Here is a 20,778-nt window from a genome sequence, read left to right as displayed (position 1 = left end):
CTGTGGATAGACATGTAAGCCTGTTTTTTCATCGCTAAGCAACAGCAGATGGAAAACACATACAACCATAATTTGGCCGCATATGCCTTTGATTCATCCTCCCTGAACTTTGGGAACCTAACTCAAGTGCCTGAATACGAGTCTGTTTTCCGCAGGCTCCCTCCAGCAATGGAGACTGGTGCCTGCAGGAGAGCGTGCAAGCCACACAGGATCTGTGCTGCCCTCTCCGTGGGCCACGGCGCTTCAGTTTAGATGTTCAAGTGAGGTGGGAAACTAGTCTGACGAAACAGCGAGTTTCATGAGTGAATGGTGTTGAAGGGGTGAATTTGCATGGATGCCTCCAAGTACTTGCGAAGGTTGACAATGACCAGTGTAAGTTTTATGATGAAAGCTTTTAAAGTCACAAATAATACAGATTAGGTGAAAAAAGCATGATTGCTCCTGTCTATTCCCATACGAGAACTAGAGGGCCTCAGATGAAAATGACAGGGAGGCAAGTACAAAACAAGAGAGAGGAGATGTTTCTTTATACAGCATGGTAAAACTGCAGTGCTTCCGGCCACGGGACGTTGCAGCTATGGAAAGTTTACCACAGTCCACAAAACAACTAGAAAAATCCTTTGGAGACCATTAAACAGAACTTATCACTTGTACCTCCTCTTCTCCTCAGGAACTTCTTGAGCCACAGCTAGAAATCATGCTGCGTTATTGCCCTAGTCCTGTATTTGTCCTTATCACGTGTTACTGGTCAGTGTCACAGTCAGATTGATGCCTTACCTAACAAAACCTAAGAGAAAAGGAGCTAAATAAAAAGAAACTGGGAAGAAACAAAATGACTGTAAAGGACAGCTGATGAAAAAGGAGGGGGCTCCTGTCTACTGTTAGAAACAGGCTACAAGGCAAGGTGGGCCTCTCATCTCGCCTGGTACAAACAGTTTGATATTCATGTGAATGCCCAAATGTCAGAAGTTTCATAGACTGAAGTTTTATATAACTTTTAAAGTCTTCACAATTGTATGTATGTGTACAGATATATGTGTATGTTTATGTGTGTGTGCATGTATCTACAAAGTAAATTTCTGATCATTACTCGGGATGAAATCTAAGAAATATTCAGTTCCAATGCTTAATCAGAAGTCTTCCATTAAAAGTCTTGTTTTTTTCTTTATTCCATGGTATTATGGCAAATTTAGAAAATGAAACAGTTGGTAGAAGTCTGCAGATGGTAATATGTATTCAAATATTATTTTAGACAAAAAAAAAAATCTGTTTTAAGAAGGCAAATATCTTTGTTTTATAGGTCTCTGGCCATCTGAAGAAGTGCTGGCTTACTACTGCCTAAAGCACAATGAAATATTCAGGTACGGAGTTAAACATAAAAAGATATTTTCCAATCTGTTAGTTTTATTGTATCTGCATGGTAAAGATGGCTATGATTTAAGTCTTCAGATTAAATTTAAAATGTTCAAGGTGAAAGCATGTTGCTCTTAACAAAGAATTCTGAGCTGCCTTTGGGTACTAATATTGCACAGCAAGCTTTCTGCTATATGTCAAAGACTTTTGATTGCCACTCAAGGCGTTTTATTTCACTTTGATTTTTGGGAAACAAAAGTGAAGCTCCAATCGATCAGTACTGATTGTGAAGGTCAGGAGAAACAAAAGACATTCTTTAAACTGACATCTGTTGCAAAAGCAAGCAAAATATTACTTGATAAAATACATAATAATCACTGCATATAGCTATGGAGGAATTTGCACCTGTATTTAAGTGTTGTGAAACAATTTTGAGACATCCTGCACTTTTATTTGTTTTTGTTTTTTCACATTTTCCAAACTTGTAGAAGACGGTTATCAAGGCTTCAATAGGAACACCTAAAAATAAAATCCATCCTGCGTCCTCTCTCTTTCCCCTTGAGTATACAGAGCTTTACGCTTGGAAATCCTTGACGTTTCATTGTCCAGAGGATGAATGGGATGCAAGAAAAGCCATTATAACAATGCATTTGGAGGCGTAAATTGTGTTCTAAGTGAGGGTGCAAGGCTAATACCAAGTAAACCAGCTTGGAGTATACAAAATCCCTCAGTCTGTGTACATATGGTGTTGGTAAAATAGGGAAGACCGAGCTGTAAGTCCCTGCCCCTTGTACCAAAGCTGAAAGCGCATCAGCTGGGAGCTGGTTCCTGCAGCTTGCTCAGACTCCTATCTGAAATCAAAGACCTGGCACCAAAGCATGCTCTGGTTTGTAAAGCCTCATTTCTACTCCGTCCGCCACCTGATCGAAGCCCACCCCATTAGAGGAGGCAGCTAACACACCTAATCTGGTAGTTGCTTCCAGATTAAACTCCTTCCTCCGAGTTTAGCTGGGCACCGCATTGTGTGACTTTTGCTGCTGTAGTGGTGTCCCTGTAGCACTTTGCCGTCCAGCCCCATGCCGTGGCTCGTACGCTCTGCTTGTTCTCAGAGGCTCTTCACAGCCAACCTCCCTGCGCTGCTCACTAACAGGGTATTTTCCTAGTTTGGGTGTGCAAGCCTGGATACTCGGAGACAGCGATCAGTCAAACTTCCACAGAGGAAATGGGCAGTTTCACATCCTGATTTCTCGGGATTATGCCCTCTCAACAGTACGCTCAGAGTAGAGTTTCTTAGTTAATTCTCATTGATAAACGTCACTAAATACTGCCTGAGAGATGGATATGATTTTTAAAATTTGCTAATAAGGGAACTTTGCACTGAAATAAATTATTTATATGCATAAATATATATGTGTATATGTGTGTGTGTATATGCTCATATATTATGTACATGCAAATTTGGTTCAAAATGCACTAAAAACCCCACGCTAGATACTTACCTGTGTTTATTTCGATAAGCATGACTCTTACAAAAGATTAAGTGCCCTGTAAATTTTATATATATAAAACCATATGTATATACTTTTAATATATATGACATATATGGTTTAGAAAAATAAAAACTTATGTGAGGAAAAACCTATAATCATTCTATTTAAACCACAAACTGCAAATTTCCCACATCTGTTCTATATTCTCATTGGGTTACGCTCTGCTTGTTCTCAGAGGCTCTTCACAGCCAACCTCCCTGCGCTGCTCACTAACAGGGTATTTTCCTAGTTTGGGTGTGCAAGCCTGGATACTCGGAGACAGCGATCAGTCAAACTTCCACAGAGGAAATGGGCAGTTTCACATCCTGATTTCTCGGGATTATGCCCTCTCAACAGTACGCTCAGAGTAGAGTTTCTTAGTTTAATTCTCATTGATAAACGTCACTAAATACTGCCTGAGAGATGGATATGATTTTTAAAATTTGCTAATAAGGGAACTTTGCACTGAAATAAATTATTTATATGCATAAATATATATGTGTATATGTGTGTGTGTATATGCTCATATATTATGTACATGCAAATTTGGTTCAAAATGCACTAAAAACCCCACGCTAGATACTTACCTGTGTTTATTTCGATAAGCATGACTCTTACAAAAGATTAAGTGCCCTGTAAATTTTATATATATAAAACCATATGTATATACTTTTAATATATATGACATATATGATATAGAAAAATAAAAACTTATGTGAGGAAAAACCTATAATCATTCTATTTAAACCACAAACTGCAAATTTCCCACATCTGTTATATATTCTCATTGGGTTTATGTACAGTTTGTTCCTCCGAACTATGTCCGTCTTTTGTCTCATTTCCATTAAATAGGACAACTAGACTTTTTTCAAATAAAATTTGTGGAGTCTAAGGAAAATAAATCTATCCCATCCAGACAGCAAGCATTAGTATACTGTCACTCAGCCTAGTCCGCTGGCCCCAGTGAACAAAATATCAGCATCTGTATACTGATACTGATAGGGCATCCTAGATGCTCTTTCTAAATATCAGTGTCGAGCGAGTAGGGATGTAGTACTTTCACATAAAAATAGGTTTTCAAATGTTGGTATTTTAGGGGAGAAGAAAGGGGAGAAGAAAAGGTGCACCAAAACAAAATCTGTTTAGCTGAAATTCCATTTTCTGCCTGTCAAAAATGTCTCAATGGGAACATTTCTGCCAGCTGTAACAGTTGCCGCAGATTTAGCTATAAAGCAGCATGTTCCTAAACTGAGGCTCTGCCTTGCCCTAGACGCCGCTTCACGCAGTTTTGGCGCGGGGTCAGCATCCCTCCCTCCTCCCCTCCTAGGGCAGGCCATGGCTCTGGAGGACATTCTTTATGGCTCCCCCTGCAAGCTCCCATCCGGCACGCTCTCTGTGCCAAATTATATTTCACATGCACGTCTTAATAACAGCACAGTATGGTCTAAGTTAAAAGCAGCCTTTTAGACCGTGTATTCAACCCTCTGCTCGGGCTCAGTTTAGGCTCTTGACACTAACTTCGTTTAGTTTTCTGTGGCTTAACTGTTTGCTGCTCCCATCGTTGTTCATAACAGCATTGTTTGTAGGTCACTTGCAGCTTTAAGTGCTAATTGAAGGATCGGATTTCTTCATGTGTAATTGTTTTGTGGTATATGGCTTGTTTTAAAACTTGTCTCTTTTTTAATATAAAAAGGCTTTTAGGCATAACTATATGGAGAGATATATAAATAATATTAATTTCCCCATTTACTTCTCTAACTGTTTTTGCAAGAATGAATGTGGATTAACATTGTTATCCTTTTCCTAACAATTATCTTTCGCTACTCTAGCTAGTTTAGTTCTAAAAGACAGAGCCATTGACAAGGGAAAAAAGGGAACCTTCTCAGATTTTTCAGCTCAGCGGTGGTAATGTTGCACTGAACACTAATGAGGGAACCCCCACTGATTTGCCTGCTTTGTGACTTTTCTATTTCATAATTATTTTTAAAACGCAAAACGACATGAGGTAGCCTAGTCATGTCTCTACAACTTCCTGGTAGCTCAGTTCTTACTGCAGATGGCAATTTGTTCTTGTAACATATATGTCTCTCTGACCATTTTCATCTAATTTGTATGGGTTCTACCATTTCCTTTCTCTCTTTCAGGGACCTTGCTGTGTGTGAGCTAGGGGGTGGCATGACATGCTTGGCTGGGCTCATGGTAGGTCTTTTCTCAATTCCAATCCCATTCAGAGGAAGAAACAAAAGGAAAAATGTTCCAGTGCCTCCAACTGCTGGGTCAGAGAACTGTCAACAGCCTCAGCTGCGGTCAAGCTGCAGAGTCTTGAGAGACCTTCTAGATTGACTTGCTTTCGTATCATATTGATTTTATGGTTGCCTCGATGAGCAGAAACATTTTACCTCCGTGCAGTCAATATCTCTTGTTGTGATATTCCAGGCCACGTACGGTCTGTCTTTCATTGCCATAGCCAAAGCATTTTTTTTTTTTTCAGATTATAGTCCCATTTGCTAAGATACAGGAATAGCCTGGCGAATCACAGTTGGAGCACCATGATATAGCTGCTAATGTTTTGCCTGCATTATTACACCAACAAACATGATCCAGAGCTCTCGGTAATTAGATTCTTTTGAATTAGATTGGCCATTCAGGAGAGTCGTTCACCATTCTCTGGGTTCTGAGTCATGTATTCAGGAGATATTATGTAGCAGTGCAGTGCATTAGACAAGTTTTTATGTCTCTACAAATAAAAGCATATTGTTACACTGATTGGCATTTGACAAACCTGTCGCTCTTATACAATGTGTCGAGGTTACAGCCCAATGTGCGAGCATGTCAAAGCTCACAAAAAAATTACCCTTACAAAGCCATCTGCCTGCAATGCAAAGTTATATGAAGGGCATCAGGCAGTCAGACAGAAGCAAGCTGAAAGGCAGAGTGACAGCCTTGTATGATGGCTCTACTAGATAAACAGAAGCCCGCAAATGAAAGCCTCTCAGAATACCATCATCCGCTGTCACAATGCAATTACGGAACAGAATGATAGCAAGATAGAGGCTCCCGCAAATGGAATGATAAAAGTATTGACTGATTTGATTGAATGATTAAAATAATGCAGACATAAAATGAAAAAAGATTGAAGATTGTTACAGAGAAATAGGTGAGGAAGCATGATACTGAAGGCTTGTCACTCCTGTCTTCACTTCCACACAGACAAGCATATTTGCTCATTGTTTGCTGTGCTCTTTTTTTCAGGTTGCTATTTCTGCAGATGTCAAAGAAGTTCTGTTAACTGATGGAAATGAAAAGGCCATCAAAAGTATCCTTATTCAGATAGAAAACTGGTTTGTTGTGCTCGTTCCTTTTTACTGGCTGAGTAACAATCGATATAAAGACAGACAGCATGGGGTATATTAAGAAAAAGTCCCCGCATAAGTAATTAAAAAATAGATGTAGAATATCTTGAACAGAGCTACAGCTTCCCCCACAATAAATGCCACATTTTCTTCTTTAATTAAAAATGTACGTGTTGGTATAGAGCAAGTATAGTAGTAAATATTTGCCTTATGGTTGAGTGCTGAAAGATTCCTTGTGTGTATGCTGCACGTTACAGGAGGTGTAGCAGTGAATCAAATCATTAGCTCCCCTTCACATACTCGTTTTGCAGAAGAACTAGATTTTTTTTTTTGACTTACAGATACTAGCCTCTTAAAACATACCCAGTATTTTTATATTGTCATAGCTTTTCCAGTGTATATTGAAATGCATGGTTTCATTGCTGCTGCTAAGTTATAACTGCCTACAAATTACCCATTTAGTGTGCTTAATCAATTAGCAATTTATCATTATTTCTCTTGATGTAAGATTGCAAAACTCCTCTGTCCCTTGTAGAAAGTATTTTATTATATTTCTTGTATTAGAATAAATTGCTATTATGCCCTTCTAATATGAACGCATAGTTCAGAAAATTGAACCGGACTTTGGCTAAGCGAGAGAATGAGTGAATATAATTTGTGGTGACATTAAATATCAGCACAGAACAAGAACAGATATATACAGTGAATGCTAATAGCCCTTAGAAATTGAGAGGGGAAAAAAGGAAGATATCTATTTGCTTTTGTCCATTGGTAATTTTTCCATTTGCATTTTAAGGCAGACTAGTTTTTCAGGTTTTGGCCACTGCATCATCAGAATTATTTAGATTTGAGTTTTGTATGTACTTGAGAGCTGACATAATGAGTACTTAGCGAAAAAAATAAATTAAACTAATTTGTGCTTTAAAAAAACTGCAGTTGCTGATGACTGTTAAAACAGGAGACATTGCAGTGCAATAATATTAGCTGCTACCTTTAAAAAGACTTTCTTAGAGGTAACTGAGGTAACTATAATTGCTTACAACACCTTAACAATTTCATGGAAAAACCAGTCAACCTAGATCGTATCTTTTAAAACTTGAAGGAAGCCTTATAAAAGTCTCCTTTTTCTTGAAAATGCAAGTTCTCAGTTGTGTTCCGGGGATTCTTATTTTGTTAAATTCTAGTTTGTTATACTCATGTCTTGAGGAGGAAGTATTCATTATTCTGTGTATTTTAATCAGCATCACCCCTTTCAATCTTTCTTCTATGTCATTATGAAGATAAAAAAAGTGGGAGAAAAAAAGTGTTTCAAAACTAGCCTAACAAAACAACCTGGTGTTTTATAGAAGCATAGGTATTTAACAAAAGGTCGTTTTACCCACAGAAAGCTTCAGGTGAGCTCAGTAATCATCAAGTCAGCAAATATCTTGCATAGCAGATTCCGTAAACATACCTGAACTTTTTTGAAATTTAGAAGTCTTCTACAGCAAGGAAAATTGGCGAGTGCTAAAAGTATTCACTCAGTCTTTGGATTTAAACAAATTAAAGTGCTTTTATTCCTGAAAAAGATACTGTTAATGTCATCTAATTAGCACACCTTAGTTTTTCACAATACGTTTGAGAAATATCTTTTCTTTCCAAAAGTCTTACAAGAAGTCTTCATCTGTATTCACTCAGTGAATCCCTTTCAGAGAAGCGATTGGTGGAAGGCTCTAACAGGAATTTATTTTTCTTTTTTAACATTTGGTGCTCTGAAGGCTCAGCATTCAAAGTGCTTTTATTGTGTTGGATTTTACAATGGGCTTAATATTAGCAGGGTGCCAAAGTGCAGCAGACTAAGAACTTTACAGTGTAGGTGGAATGTATTCTTAAAAATGCACATAATAAAATTTATGTTGCATTTTATGTGTTTTATGGACTTCAGCAGTAATTTTATGATCTGTCTTATGGTAATTTTCTTTTGCATTCTTTTCTACGTGACTAGCTATAACAGAAGTTTAGGCTAAATTTAGACCTGTTTCAGCCACACCAGATTCGCTGAAATCAGTAAGAATGTTTAGTGTAATTGGAAATAGTAGCTGGCCCCGAGTGCCACAGATTACAAATGATGTATTTCTGCTAATTTTTATTATTGCTGATGGTATTTTTCGATTGTTTAGCATACCAAATTAAATTAATGTGGGATAAAATACTGTTTTCTTTTCTAGATTCTGCTCTTCAGGAATAGTTAATGCCTAGTATTATGCTTTTTATGTAGGTATTATAGATTAAAATAATCTTGTTTAAAAATTACTGTTTACATCTTCCCTTTAAATTTCTTAGGAAGCTTAAATTACATGCCAGTCATACTATAATATCCAAAAATTACTTTCCAAAAAGTAAAAGTGGTTGTCAACAAAAAAAGAAAAAAAAATCACTGTCAGAAGCCAGGAAATCGCCAAGCAAGCCTGCTAATTATTTTTAATGGGCAAGATGAGCACATTAAGAAACAAATGAATACATCAGGGAAATGTAATTGAAAATCGACCTGGCTATAGTGCATTGCGTCTGAGAATCTGCCTTTGTATTATCATCATCATCATCATAATTATTGTTGTTTTTGTTGTTGTTATTGCTATTCAGTGAGCGTAACTAACAGCTTTGCTTTGTGAAGTCTCAAGCTTTTGAGGATTGATTTTTCTTTTAATTTTTGACATTCTTCATATTAGTCTCCATTTCATACTGCCACATGAAGTATTCACTATGTATGTTTTCAATATCTATATTAGGATATGTTACTGAAATGTTACAAGTTAAAACAATTTATGAATATGTTAATTTCAAATCATTGTCATTTTAACCATTTCACTGTGAAATATATAGCTATATTTTATATTAATCAGTGGTCTTATGCATGAGGTTTATGGAGGTTTTTAAAAGGATTTTATGAATTGAGTTACTAGTCCATTTAAAAGACTTCATTCCAACTCGCTCCTTTTGCTTATCATGGGTAGATTTTAATTTATTAACAGATCATTTATGTTGCAAAATCAATAAAATAAAGACAGATGTAACTACTTTTGCAGCTTTGTTCAAAACTTTATTGTTGGTTTAGTGTGTTTTATCTAAGTTCTTTCAGGATCATTTAAATAAAGTATTAAAAAGAAAAATATCGATATTTCAAGTGAATAATAAAGATATACATAGGCAAAGTTATCAGATTCATCCCCCTTTGTAATTTTGGGTGATATGCATTCAGATACAAATTTTCTAACTTAGGTAATATCTATGACGTAGTCAGTCATGAACATCAAATTCTGTTTCCCCAGAACACTGGAAGCATCTATACTCATTTCGACATGTGCAAATCCAAGGATGAGATTAATTTTTAGTAAAAATTGTCTCCTATTTCAGAGAGGCTGTGTACCTTCTGCCTTAACTCTCTTTCACACCATGCAGTAGTGACTTGAACTACTGCCTGAAAGCATCAATAATACAAAACATTGTTGCAGTGCACTATAATGGCCATTAAAATATAGTGTATGGATCTTTCAACAGTCCTGGGATATTTAGGTTAGAAAGGTCATGTTCAGCCTGAATGCCTGAAGACATGGGCATATAAATTATTTAAAAAAGCTAGTGTTAACATGTTTACAACAATTATTAATAGTTTTGCTCAGTTATATGATTTAAGTGCAGTGTAGCTAATTTATAACAATGTTACTTCTGCCTCTACTTCAAAACAGCATACTTTGCTCATGGAATTATTTATGCCTTCCTTTTCCTTCACAGGCGTGGACTATTCATTACTATTTCTCACTGCATATTGCGGAAAAGATTTAAAAGGCGTGTCCAAACTACACAGATTTGTTTAAACCAGTTTTCTGTCATTCCATTTCTAGTTTTTGGCATCACAAAATACCAGTTGTCTTTTCTTTCTCATTGTTTGAATAGAGGCTTTCCTAAAATGACTTTTCTTAAATAGTCAACTGCGTTGGAAGGACAATTATGTGATTTCAGCAAAGCAAATAAAAAGATACATTAGTGATATTTTAAATTAGCCTGACACTGTGTTCAATTTTCTTATAAGAGCACTTGCAAAGAAGAATTCAACATATTTTGTGCACCTAGAAACGTCCTCCTAATTAGCATCAGATTTTCTGTACCTTAAATAAGAAAGAGTGATCATTGACGTCTTTATCAATTTTGTCCCTTTAAGATAATCTTTAAATTTGAGAGTGAATTGCTCCAATATGTATGGATTCACACTGGGTGCCATTTAGTATTCTCATAGTTCCTTGGTTAATTGCTACACCTTTTCCTTCCTATGGCTTCTCACTAACCACAGATGATTGATTATGAAGGTTATCTTTCTAGGCATAGATGACTGGGCACAGCTTCCCTTGAAACTTTTCATTGACAGCCTTTGCTTTGGCCTGCCTGAATGGCTACCCAATTTTGTGACCTGATCTTCCAAACTGAAAGAAGCTGAGATACGAGGCTGAGGCATTGAGACAGGAGGCTGAGGCGTTGTTGCAGTGCCTATGGGGAAGAAAAGGCGTTTATTGCTTTGTACTATCTTTTATGGTGGTTCCAAACCATTCTCAAGAAAGCAAATGGACTAGAAACTCCCTTGCCGATAGGTTAAGGTGCTCCCCTTGTGTGTTGGATTTCACCCAGACAGAGCCAGGAACAAAGGTGCGTGTCTTGTGGCAGGGCAGAAACTCAAAACCCATAAGCCTCCAAAACCTCAGCACTGTGATCTAGTGAGCCAGTCAATAGAGACAGGCAACAAGTGCAAGTTGCCGCGTAGATGTATGGCTGATGTGCTGGAGTAGCAATGTAAAATTTATGCTTCTGAAAAGACTGACTGTTAGCACAGATTAAAGAAGACCAAACGATAAAAGACATTATGAAGGTATTAACAATGGAAAAAAGTATTTTTTGTTATTTTTATTACTGCTCTAGTTTTATAGATAATTCTTAACAAATACGCTACAGATGTAAGTGAGATCATCACAAGAAACCAAAATGCAGGAGTATTTAAGGCGCAGAAGGTGTCAAGCTGGTAAGATTCTACTAAACTGTTTTACTGATTCTTGCATGTAATTGTATATTTAATGTAAATGTGAAATGTATGCAAAAGTGTGACAGTGTGACCTATATTACTGATGCTGACACAGATGTATATACAATATAAGTAGGTAAGTGATGCAAGACAGAAATTTGGAAGTATTGGGAAAAAAAAAGTAATTGCTTTTTAATATAGCAAATACAGTATGATGAAACTTGGTGACATAACCTCTCTTTCCTTTTTTTTTTTTTTTTTTTAACATACACTATGTCTCTTCAAGCCGTGGTTTAGTGCGTGGTTGAAATGTGGCTGCTTCGGAGTCAACATTACCCATTGTACTGAATGTGAGGCTTGGAATGAATGTACCTAAATCACTGGCAAGTTTCATTTTAAATAGCTCTGAGAATTCAGGGTGGCAACAAATCGCGTTTGCCCCTGAGGTAGATGTTGTCGGAGCATCCATGGGAAGTTTTTTGGTTATCCTGTCTGTGCAATCAGTATCGCGTTATTGCTGCAAGGACAGATGGGGAGCATGGGAGCCAGGCACAGCGTGCTGGGGCCCTTCTCTCGCTGACTATGTCCTAAGGTGCAGGGCGCACCCAGCATTTTTCTCATAGTGCACCAGCTCTGTTGTCTCTGAGTTAGCCCTGAAAGCATGCTCTGGAGGGTGCGCGTTGTAGAGGTTCAGAGAATTTGGTTTCAGATCGTCTCCAGAGCCACTGGAGTGGTGCCACTGAGGTTAGCTCTTTAACTGTCTATTTCATTGAGGCATCTCCAGGTAGAGTAGGGACTGGAAGCAGCTGAAAACTTGAAGTGTGTTCATCTCTTGTAGTATTTGAAAAGTAAATTGTAAAGTACTTCATATTCGTGATATAGGGTTAAGAATCAGAATGTGCTTAGAGATGGCTACCTAAGAGCAAGTAGTGCACTCTTACTTGTGTGTCTAAATCTTCTTTTTTTTTTTTTGATGATTCTCATTCCAGAAGGGCTCTCTGTCCTTCTCAAAGTGACAAAAGTAAAGTTGAAAAAGGGCTAAGAAAGGCAGGCTGTTACAGCAGAATAAGCTTATTAACATAGAGTGTTAAACTCATACAATTTTAATGGCTATCATTCACATCATTTATCCCTACGCTTATGTAGCCATTCTGTGTAGAGAAGTTCTTTTAAGTGAGCGCTTAGGGTTAGAAAAATTCTGCCTTCATTAGGATGTACGTGCATATAACTTAGAGATATATCCCTGCATCCTAATAAGTGCCTGCCAAGTAGACAAAGGCCACGCGGGCCCCAGGAATGGTCTTTCAGGTTCCATGTGCTGAACGCTTCTTGCGAGCAACCTCAGACACTCATCCCTGCTGAGGAGAGGCTGTGTGGTATGTCCATCCAGAAGCTTAGATTTTGTAGATTGCCAATTGCCATCTACTTTGTATGAGATTTCGGATTTCATCCCTTGTCAAGACTTCAAACCTGGTCTTTTAGATATCAATCAAAAGCACATTTTCTACCCTGTCCTCATTTACATTTATCTAATGCTTAAGGTCATTTGTGATCATTTGAGTGTATTTCAGCATATGGAATCAGTGAATAATAGATTTCAGCCTCACGCTGTGAAGAAAGATTGTGTTTTTACAAGACATGATGTTGTTTACTGGGTGTTAATAATCACTAATTAATAAACATATCTAGACGTCATAAAATGTTGCATTTTAAGGACTAAAAATGTCAAGTGTTTAACTTCTTGAGTGCAATAGCGTTTGGGGCCTTATTTGCATAAATAAAATAATTAAATTACAAAATGAAGTACTATATCAAAACATAAGGCTCATTATTATAATAAACATAATTCGATTTTTAGTTCTACATTCTTAAGGCGTTTGCAGATTTGTTTTAACAGTGTAAAGTTTTATAAAATAAGTATTCAAATGACTCTCTAATCCCAAAAATAATGATCATGTTGCATTTCTCTATCTTATACATGTTAATATTTGATTTCTCCTGTCAAAATTAAGGTTATGCTTTGGTTAGTTATTTGAGAAGTGCTAATGGATGGATCAGTCTTTCAGATTCAGTAATGACGTGATGAAGGCAGTAACAGTTATTTGATCACTTCTCAAGGCCTTGAAGAAACTAAAAGGCTGATGTAAAATCTGAAATATTACCATAACCCTGATTCACTTTTCCTACAACCGAAAACCTTAGTTATATAATGATAATGGGGGAAAAAACCGCACAAGAAAATGTAGTGTTTTGTAGGGAAGAATGCAACACTGGCATGCAAAGTGACGTTAGGTGACTTCTTTTACATTGATCAGAGCTTGCAGGCAAATGAATATAGTGATGTATTTAATGACTTACTGCAACATTAATTTAATCTGAAGAAGGCATGTTCCCCACTCTAACGTACCATTTAAACAATGTCCAGTCTTGCAACTTTGCACAGTGTCCAGTGCAAAGTTACAAGATTCTTTCCACATAAAAGATAATTCAGAATAGACCCTTCTCACTGCACCTTCAGCTCACGTCGGGATCTTGTACTCTTCCTTGCACGTGGAGCAAAAATTATCAGTATGAGAGTCAGTTTGTGCCTGTTTCAGACATTTAAGTCTAGACTTGGAAAATATGCCAAAAAATGTATGGCGCAAAAAGGAACAATCCAGTATCAGCCAAGAGAAGTTAGATTAGGACAACCTGCCATACATTTATTTATTTAGATTTATACAAAATGCAGTCAATGAGCACTTATCTAGCTCTCTGCCAACTCTTGTTTATTGTTTAAAAGTATGGTAATGTAAGCCAAACTGGCAGTTTGTCATATTATGTGTTACAATGTAATAATAGATATTTAGTAAGCAGTTTACTTCAGCAATATATATAGGATATACAATTCTATTTTATTTTTAGCTTCCATGAGTATGTTTAGTATTTCTTGCTTACGCTTACTGGAAATAGGTACAGCAATGCCACCAAGTTACTAATAATGACTTGCCATAGTAAGGTGAATTATTAATACCGTGTATGGGTTTGACGATTTTATTTTTTTCACGGTTCAAAAATTATCCATGAATCACGTTGTTTATCCCATAACTTAGCATATGAGTTATTCTGATAGCAGTCTTTGTACCATCAACTGTTGTTAGTTTGACATGCATTATATCATTGTTTTGAACATGTCCACCAATTATTAAATTAGCAATAACAAAGTCAAGGAATCTCTGCTCTTTTTCTTCTCTTTATTTTAATGTGGAAATCTTCCTGATGCAGGGGTCTGAGTAGTAGAATTTTGAAAAATTGTTGATTTTACAAATGTCATGATGGGAAAGCTCTATCAAAGAGGAAGGCTTGCAGTATATTCTAAAGATTAACAGACTCTGTCTTAGCTGCCAGGGAATTTGTTCTCCCGTCAGATTCCCTCGTCTGAGAAGACCAAATCTGTTATGAACAAAATTTGTATACTTATTGCTGATATGGGACCTGTGAGTTTTAGCTGTGAACAAGTCTATTGTTTTGCTGAGTTGCCTCGGAGAGATTACATTCCACATAAGAGTGTAAAAAAGTACATAAAACATCAAGTCAGTGAGAGAAATGCTTGTGGCGTTATGCATCCTTTGATTTGATTAGTAATAATGTATCATATACTCTTTATCCATTCTATAGTCAACATTAGAACCCACATCAAGAATGTATGACCATGTGACCAAAAGTGACAATTCCTTCTCCTTAAAGGTTAACAGATAGGTTATAATCTTATCCAAGATTTTAGTGTTCCTTGCAAATGTAATGAATTTACAAGCTTCCGGAATTAAACCTAAAAAGAAAAAAAGTCTTTCTAAAGGCTAAATGGCATCCAGTATAATAGTGGATGAGGTCTCAATGACAGAGCACTGAACTATATCGTCCTGATTCCGTTCTTATATTAATTACTTCTTTCTCTGTAACTGCCAACATGTGAGTATTTTACCTTACTGCAATGTTCTTCAAATATGCCAACTTTCTAACCTTCTTGATTTCAGCTGGTCGTGTAACAGGTTCCATCAACGTAGGACAGCCTTAATAAAGATTCTCTCTCTGTTTTCATTCATCAAAATTACTTGAATGTTGCTAAATTCAAACTTTTTGAAAACATATTTATTGAACTTTGTTGTGTTTGTCAGCTTAGCAACCCTAAAGGAATCCCTTTCTTCCAACTACTTTTCCAGTCTCCTCATGTAAGACTCTTGCATGACAGCATCTATTGGCAAGGAGGAAGCTGCCAAAAGGAACATTTCCTGCTCTGTGGTTAGAAATAAATGGTTCCTGGTTCCTGCTCTCTTTAATTTGATCACTTTATGTTTGTGTGGGAAGAAACAATGAATGGTCTGTCTGTTCATGCTCGTTGTGAATTTATCTCTATCACAGAAAACTCAGCTCAGGTGGAAACCATTCCATACTTGCCCTGTTCTATATCTTTTCCTGTTTCAATCTACTCATTTTCAGGTGAGGGTGATCAGTACTGCATTCAAAGTGTGCATAAATCCATCGTATTTGAGAAGTCATGGCAGTCCAGTGAAGTTCCCACTGACTGGAAAAGGGGAAACATCACACCCATTTTTCAAAAGGGAAAAAAGGAAGACCCGGGGAACTACAGGCCAGTCAGTCTCACCTCTGTGCCTGGGAAGATCATGGAACAGATCCTCCTGGAAGCTATGCTAAGGCACATGGAGGACAGGGAGGTGATTTGAGACAGCCAGCATGGCTTCACCAAGGGCAAGTCCTGCCTGACTAACCTAGTGGCCTTCTATGATGGAGCAACTACATCAGTGGACACGGGAAGGGCTACAGATGTCATCTATCTGGACTTCTGTAAGGCCTTTGACATGGTGGAGGAATATGACAATGTGGAGGAATAATTATGCTTTCTGTTCCTCTTCTAAAAATACCTAACAGTGATTTGCTTTTTTGACTGCGGTTGAGCACTGAGCTAATATTTTCATGACACTGTCTGTCACAACATCAGGCGCTTTCCAGTGATGGTCAGTTTGGAGACCTTCATTTTCTTTATCAAGCCAAAGTTATTCTTCCCGTTGTGCACTTTGCATTTATCCACACTGAATTTCATCTGTCATTTTATTGTCCAGTTACTCAGTTTCATCCTTCTGCAATTCTTCACAGTCTGCTCTTCTCCTTACTATCTTGAATAACTTCTTAAATCAGCAAACTTTGCCACCTCAGTGCTCATCTCTTATAAAAATGTTGAATAGAACAGGTCCCAGGGGAACTCTACTGATTATCTCCCTTGATTGTGAGAACTGACCATTTACTACTACCCTGTCTTTTGTTCTATTATTTAGGCGCGCCAGGACTCTTCTCCAGTGGCTGTCTACTTTCCTTAAATGTTGTTGGTGAGGGTCTTTGCCAATAGCCTTTTGGAATCAGAAGCAGCCTGTGTTACCCAGATCACCCTTATCTGAATACTTGTTGACACCTTTGAAGAGTTTAAGGTTTATAAAGCAGGACTTCCTTTTACAGAAGACATCAAAAAAGGCTTCTGTGGTAAAACTGTCTTCAGTTTCTTCTACAGTGAACACTGATGCAGAGAATTAATTTCACGTCTCTGAAATGTTGTTACCCTCTGTGAGTGCTCATTCTATATCCTGATTATCAGCTGGCAGGAAGATTTAGAACTAAAGAAAGAGTACACTTATTTTTGGCCTGCCTAATTTTATTATTATATTTAATTTTCCAAGTTTGTGATCCTTTCTTCATTTGGGTGCAACTTCAACTTTTGGAGGAATGACATCTTGTTTCTAATAACCTTCTTTACCGTTTGGCCATACCAGCTGACTTTCACCAACTTCCAAGCCTCTCCTATTTGTGTATTGCACCCAGTTGTATTGACTTAATAAAGTTGCAATTTATTTTAAATTGCATTGTAGTTTTGTCTGTCTGTCTTTATGTGACCAGATAAAAATATATAAAGAGAAAAAATTGAGAAGTTAGCAAGCTTTGTAGAGAAATTTCTATGTGTTTGGAAGACCAGGGAGAAAAGCTAGGTGCTAGCTAAAAGTGTAGCATTGCATTATTTTAAATAATTCTTGCTCAAATCCTTGGCTATTTTATGATGGTCTCCTCTTAGCTTAAAAAACATGCTTTTGGTAAAACTATTCCTCTTGTACTCTCTTGGACTGGACAGAAAGACTAGGTGGAGACCACTGATCTGAGAAAACTTCCATCTTTCTTCCCAGGGCTTTAAAGGAAAATGTCCATGAGATGTTAGAATCAAAGATTATTTGTTTTATTCCTATGCTCCTTTGTGTATCCATCTTTTTAGCCAACTTTTGCATTGTTTCCTGGTTCATGTTGTTACCATTGTACCTTTGTCTACCCTTCCTTGTCTACCTTGGCTCTACCTTAATAGGCAGTCATCAAGTACTTTTTACACACTTTCAGTAGGCTCTCTCCTTCACAGGCGCTCTCAGCTAATCTTTGCCACAGACACAGGAAAGTTGGGAGAGAAACTTTATTTTTTGACAAAATGATGCTAACAGGGTTCTTTGTTTAATATTCAATTAATATTCAATTAATATTCAGTTATTCAAACAGTAACCAAGGATACTGAAAATTAATGGGGTTCAGGAAAGAGGCAGAAGAGTGAATCAGGGTCTGGAAATGAGAGAGTTAAAGAGCTCTGTTTACTTAACTTGTCAAAGAAATGCCTTGTTTGTTAAGAAATGAATTGATTTTGATCTGAAAGTCTCATGTGGGGAAAAAATCTTTAATAGAAGATCACTCTTTAATCTAGCTTACAAGTACCTAACAAGATGTAGAAATTGAAGCTAGACAAATTCAGTCTAGAAAAAAATGAGATTTGACAGAGAGAATGATAATACATTAGAACATCTTTCCATGGGAAGTGGTAGTTTCTTAAGCAGTGAATGTGTTTAAATCAAGTTGGATGTCTTTCTGAAACGTGTATTAATTTCCTGATATATATGGGCTTGATACAGAAATTTGAAATCTTGCATGTTTATTGTGGTCCCTTCTGCCCTCAGAATTTAAGCATCTTCTCTGCTGCTTTTAATTTTTCCTCCCATTCAGTCCTTCTGGACCTGCCTGGTTCCCTCCACATTCTTTGTTTTTTCATCTTGTTCCCTTCATTACCCTCCCCGTACTCATGGATAGACTATTTTCCATAGAGCAAGAAATTGTCTTCTTTTCCTTCGTATTTTTACACAAAACGAACTTTTACAAAGCTTTCATTCACTGATCCTACCAGTACGGTTGTGCCACATGTGCTTATGCTGTCTTGCATTTTGAAAGGATGTATTTTTTTTATACCCTATCAGTCTGAATTAGAATGTGAGAACCATCCGTTTTGTGCACAATGTACTACATGAAGTACATTTTAGTACTGCTAAAAACAGTAGTCAATCTCCTAAATAAAGACTGATTTAGAATGTATTGATGTAGAGGAGGGATGCGAAAAGGCAAATTCAGGAACAGTGGCATTTTCTTATCAACAACATTTTTATACAAGATATTCTCACTTCTTTTAAAAAAATAGCCACACTTGTGCTGAGTGTTGGGCTGTGGTGTGTCTACAAAATGGAAAACTTTATTCTGCAACAACTGTATTTACATGCAGTGCGTTTATTATGTCCCAAAAATTTAATAGCTTTTGATATGCAGCGAATGCGTAAGTGTTAGGACTGTTATTTTTGAAGACAAAACTGTTTTTGTAATGTTTCCATCTGAATTTTAGCAAAATATGTTGTACAGAATAAGAGAGAGAAAATATGTTCTCAGAATAAGGAATAAGGGAAGCACGTAACTTTATCATATGCTTTTCAGAAGGAACTTTTAGGCAGGAAAAACTAGATAGAATCATAGAATATCTCAAGATAGAAGGGACCCATCGTTGGTTTTGGTGTTTTTTCTTCTTTTGTATTACCACATTAATGTGATGAGGTTTCATCATGAATTGTTGTACCAAGCATTGTCTAAACACAGAGCAAAAAGGCAGTTTGTGTTAGAGAATCTATGGTCTAAGACCAGAGAGAGATATGGTGAGGAAGGATAACAAGGATGGACGGAGTTGGAGGCACAAGAGCAGCCTAGCCTCTTTTCAGTTTTTGTAGGCGCTATTTTAAAGGAGAGTTTCAAGGATAATGGAGTAAGTGTGTGAATGTTCATGGATAACATAGTGGAAGAAAATTGTAAAGGTGCTTGCTTGAAAAATTAAGTGGAAGATGTGGGCGGACATTAGGGCTGATTAAAGAAGGGACTTGTCCTTTCAATACTGAATGAGAGAGAAAAAATAGGGAAGTGAACTGTTGTGAAGCATTTGGAAAAGAAGACTTGCAACTTACCTGGAGGAGTACAAAGAGAAAGGTGACAAGATCAGGGTTGTAGGCAAGAAAAACAATCTTTGCAGCAGCCTACTGAATAGATATTAATAGGGCAAGACTGCATTTTCCAAGAGCAGAGAGAACAATATTGTGATGTTAAGATGTAAGTGATGATGACATGGTCAAGAGTTTAAGTTGAGTGGGTAGATAAGAAACTTCTTAGAGATGCTATGCAGAGAGAATAAGCAAAATCTGAACAGAGCTGAGTTATGCAAATATAGAGGAAGGTCTAAGCTAAGTCTAGGTTACAGACTGGAGTTAATGGTTATGTCCAAAGGGATCAAGAAAAGGTGGTAACAACAATGCCTTGTTGTACTTTAGAGGTGATGAGCTTCTCACTCACTGAGGCTGTGAAAAATGCTGAGTTGTGAGTCTGGATACACAGTGTGAAGTAGAGAAGTGGGTAGCTGGGTTTAGCTTTTATGGATGAGATAGCCCCAGAGTAAAATTCAGACGAAGAAGAGGTTGAGGTGGAACATTGTGAAATTATCAGAAATGAGGGAAGGGTTTGAAGATAATCTTTAGAAGAGCACATTGAAAAAATGGTAAGAGACAATTAAAAAAAACAAACAGAAAATAGTGGAATTAAAAATTCTAATGAATAGCAAGATTTTACTGGGCTGAAGAGAGAAGAAAGGTCCAGGAGAATGAGCATAAAGTGCAGGTTTTGAGCCTAGCTGGGAAAAATCATCAGTATACTTTGACAACAGTAGATAAATGGCGTGGAAGTTGCCGACACCTGCAAGGAGATTGTTAGAAGGAAATGTCCATCATCCATTGTAAATAGCACATTCGAATTGCTTAGAAATGTGAGAGGAAAGGGAGAATGGTTGATGTTGGGTACCCGTGATTGAAAATTTAACCTTGGTTCCTTCAAACCCTTCAATGAGATAATGGATAAGAATACAAAGCAAAGTGAAGCAGTGAAGGTAAGAAAGGCAGAAGGTGAAAGAAGGTGGAGAAATAAGAGCAACCTAATGAGAATATAATGAGAAAGATGGGGAAATGATAGTAGGCAAATTTGCAAGACTCCTCAGAGGAGTTATAATGATAGGTGTACACATTGCCTCTGTTGCTAAATTAAAATGCATCTTCTTGATCTTCATACA

At 37.1% G+C, this 20,778-nt stretch overlaps 1 protein-coding gene across 1 annotated transcript in view; it reads left to right on the top strand.

The window, feature by feature from the left end:
* The window catches only part of CAMKMT (calmodulin-lysine N-methyltransferase), a 221,613-nt gene that overhangs the window by 174,853 nt on the left and 25,982 nt on the right, over positions 1-20,778 (top strand). Inside the window, exons 4-7 of the mRNA XM_009278413.2 lie at positions 1,301-1,361; positions 5,027-5,081; positions 6,135-6,198; positions 11,216-11,282. Coding sequence (XP_009276688.1) covers positions 1,301-1,361; positions 5,027-5,081; positions 6,135-6,198; positions 11,216-11,282 — 247 coding nt within the window. The remainder of the gene's footprint in view (positions 1-1,300; positions 1,362-5,026; positions 5,082-6,134; positions 6,199-11,215; positions 11,283-20,778) is intronic.

Source organism: Aptenodytes forsteri, unplaced genomic scaffold (genome assembly GCF_000699145.1).
Source record: "Aptenodytes forsteri isolate BGI_AS27 unplaced genomic scaffold, ASM69914v1 Scaffold130, whole genome shotgun sequence".
Taxonomy (NCBI): Eukaryota; Metazoa; Chordata; class Aves; order Sphenisciformes; family Spheniscidae; genus Aptenodytes; species Aptenodytes forsteri.
Note: the sequence above shows the minus strand (reverse complement) of the source record. Positions and strands in the feature narration are given on the sequence as shown.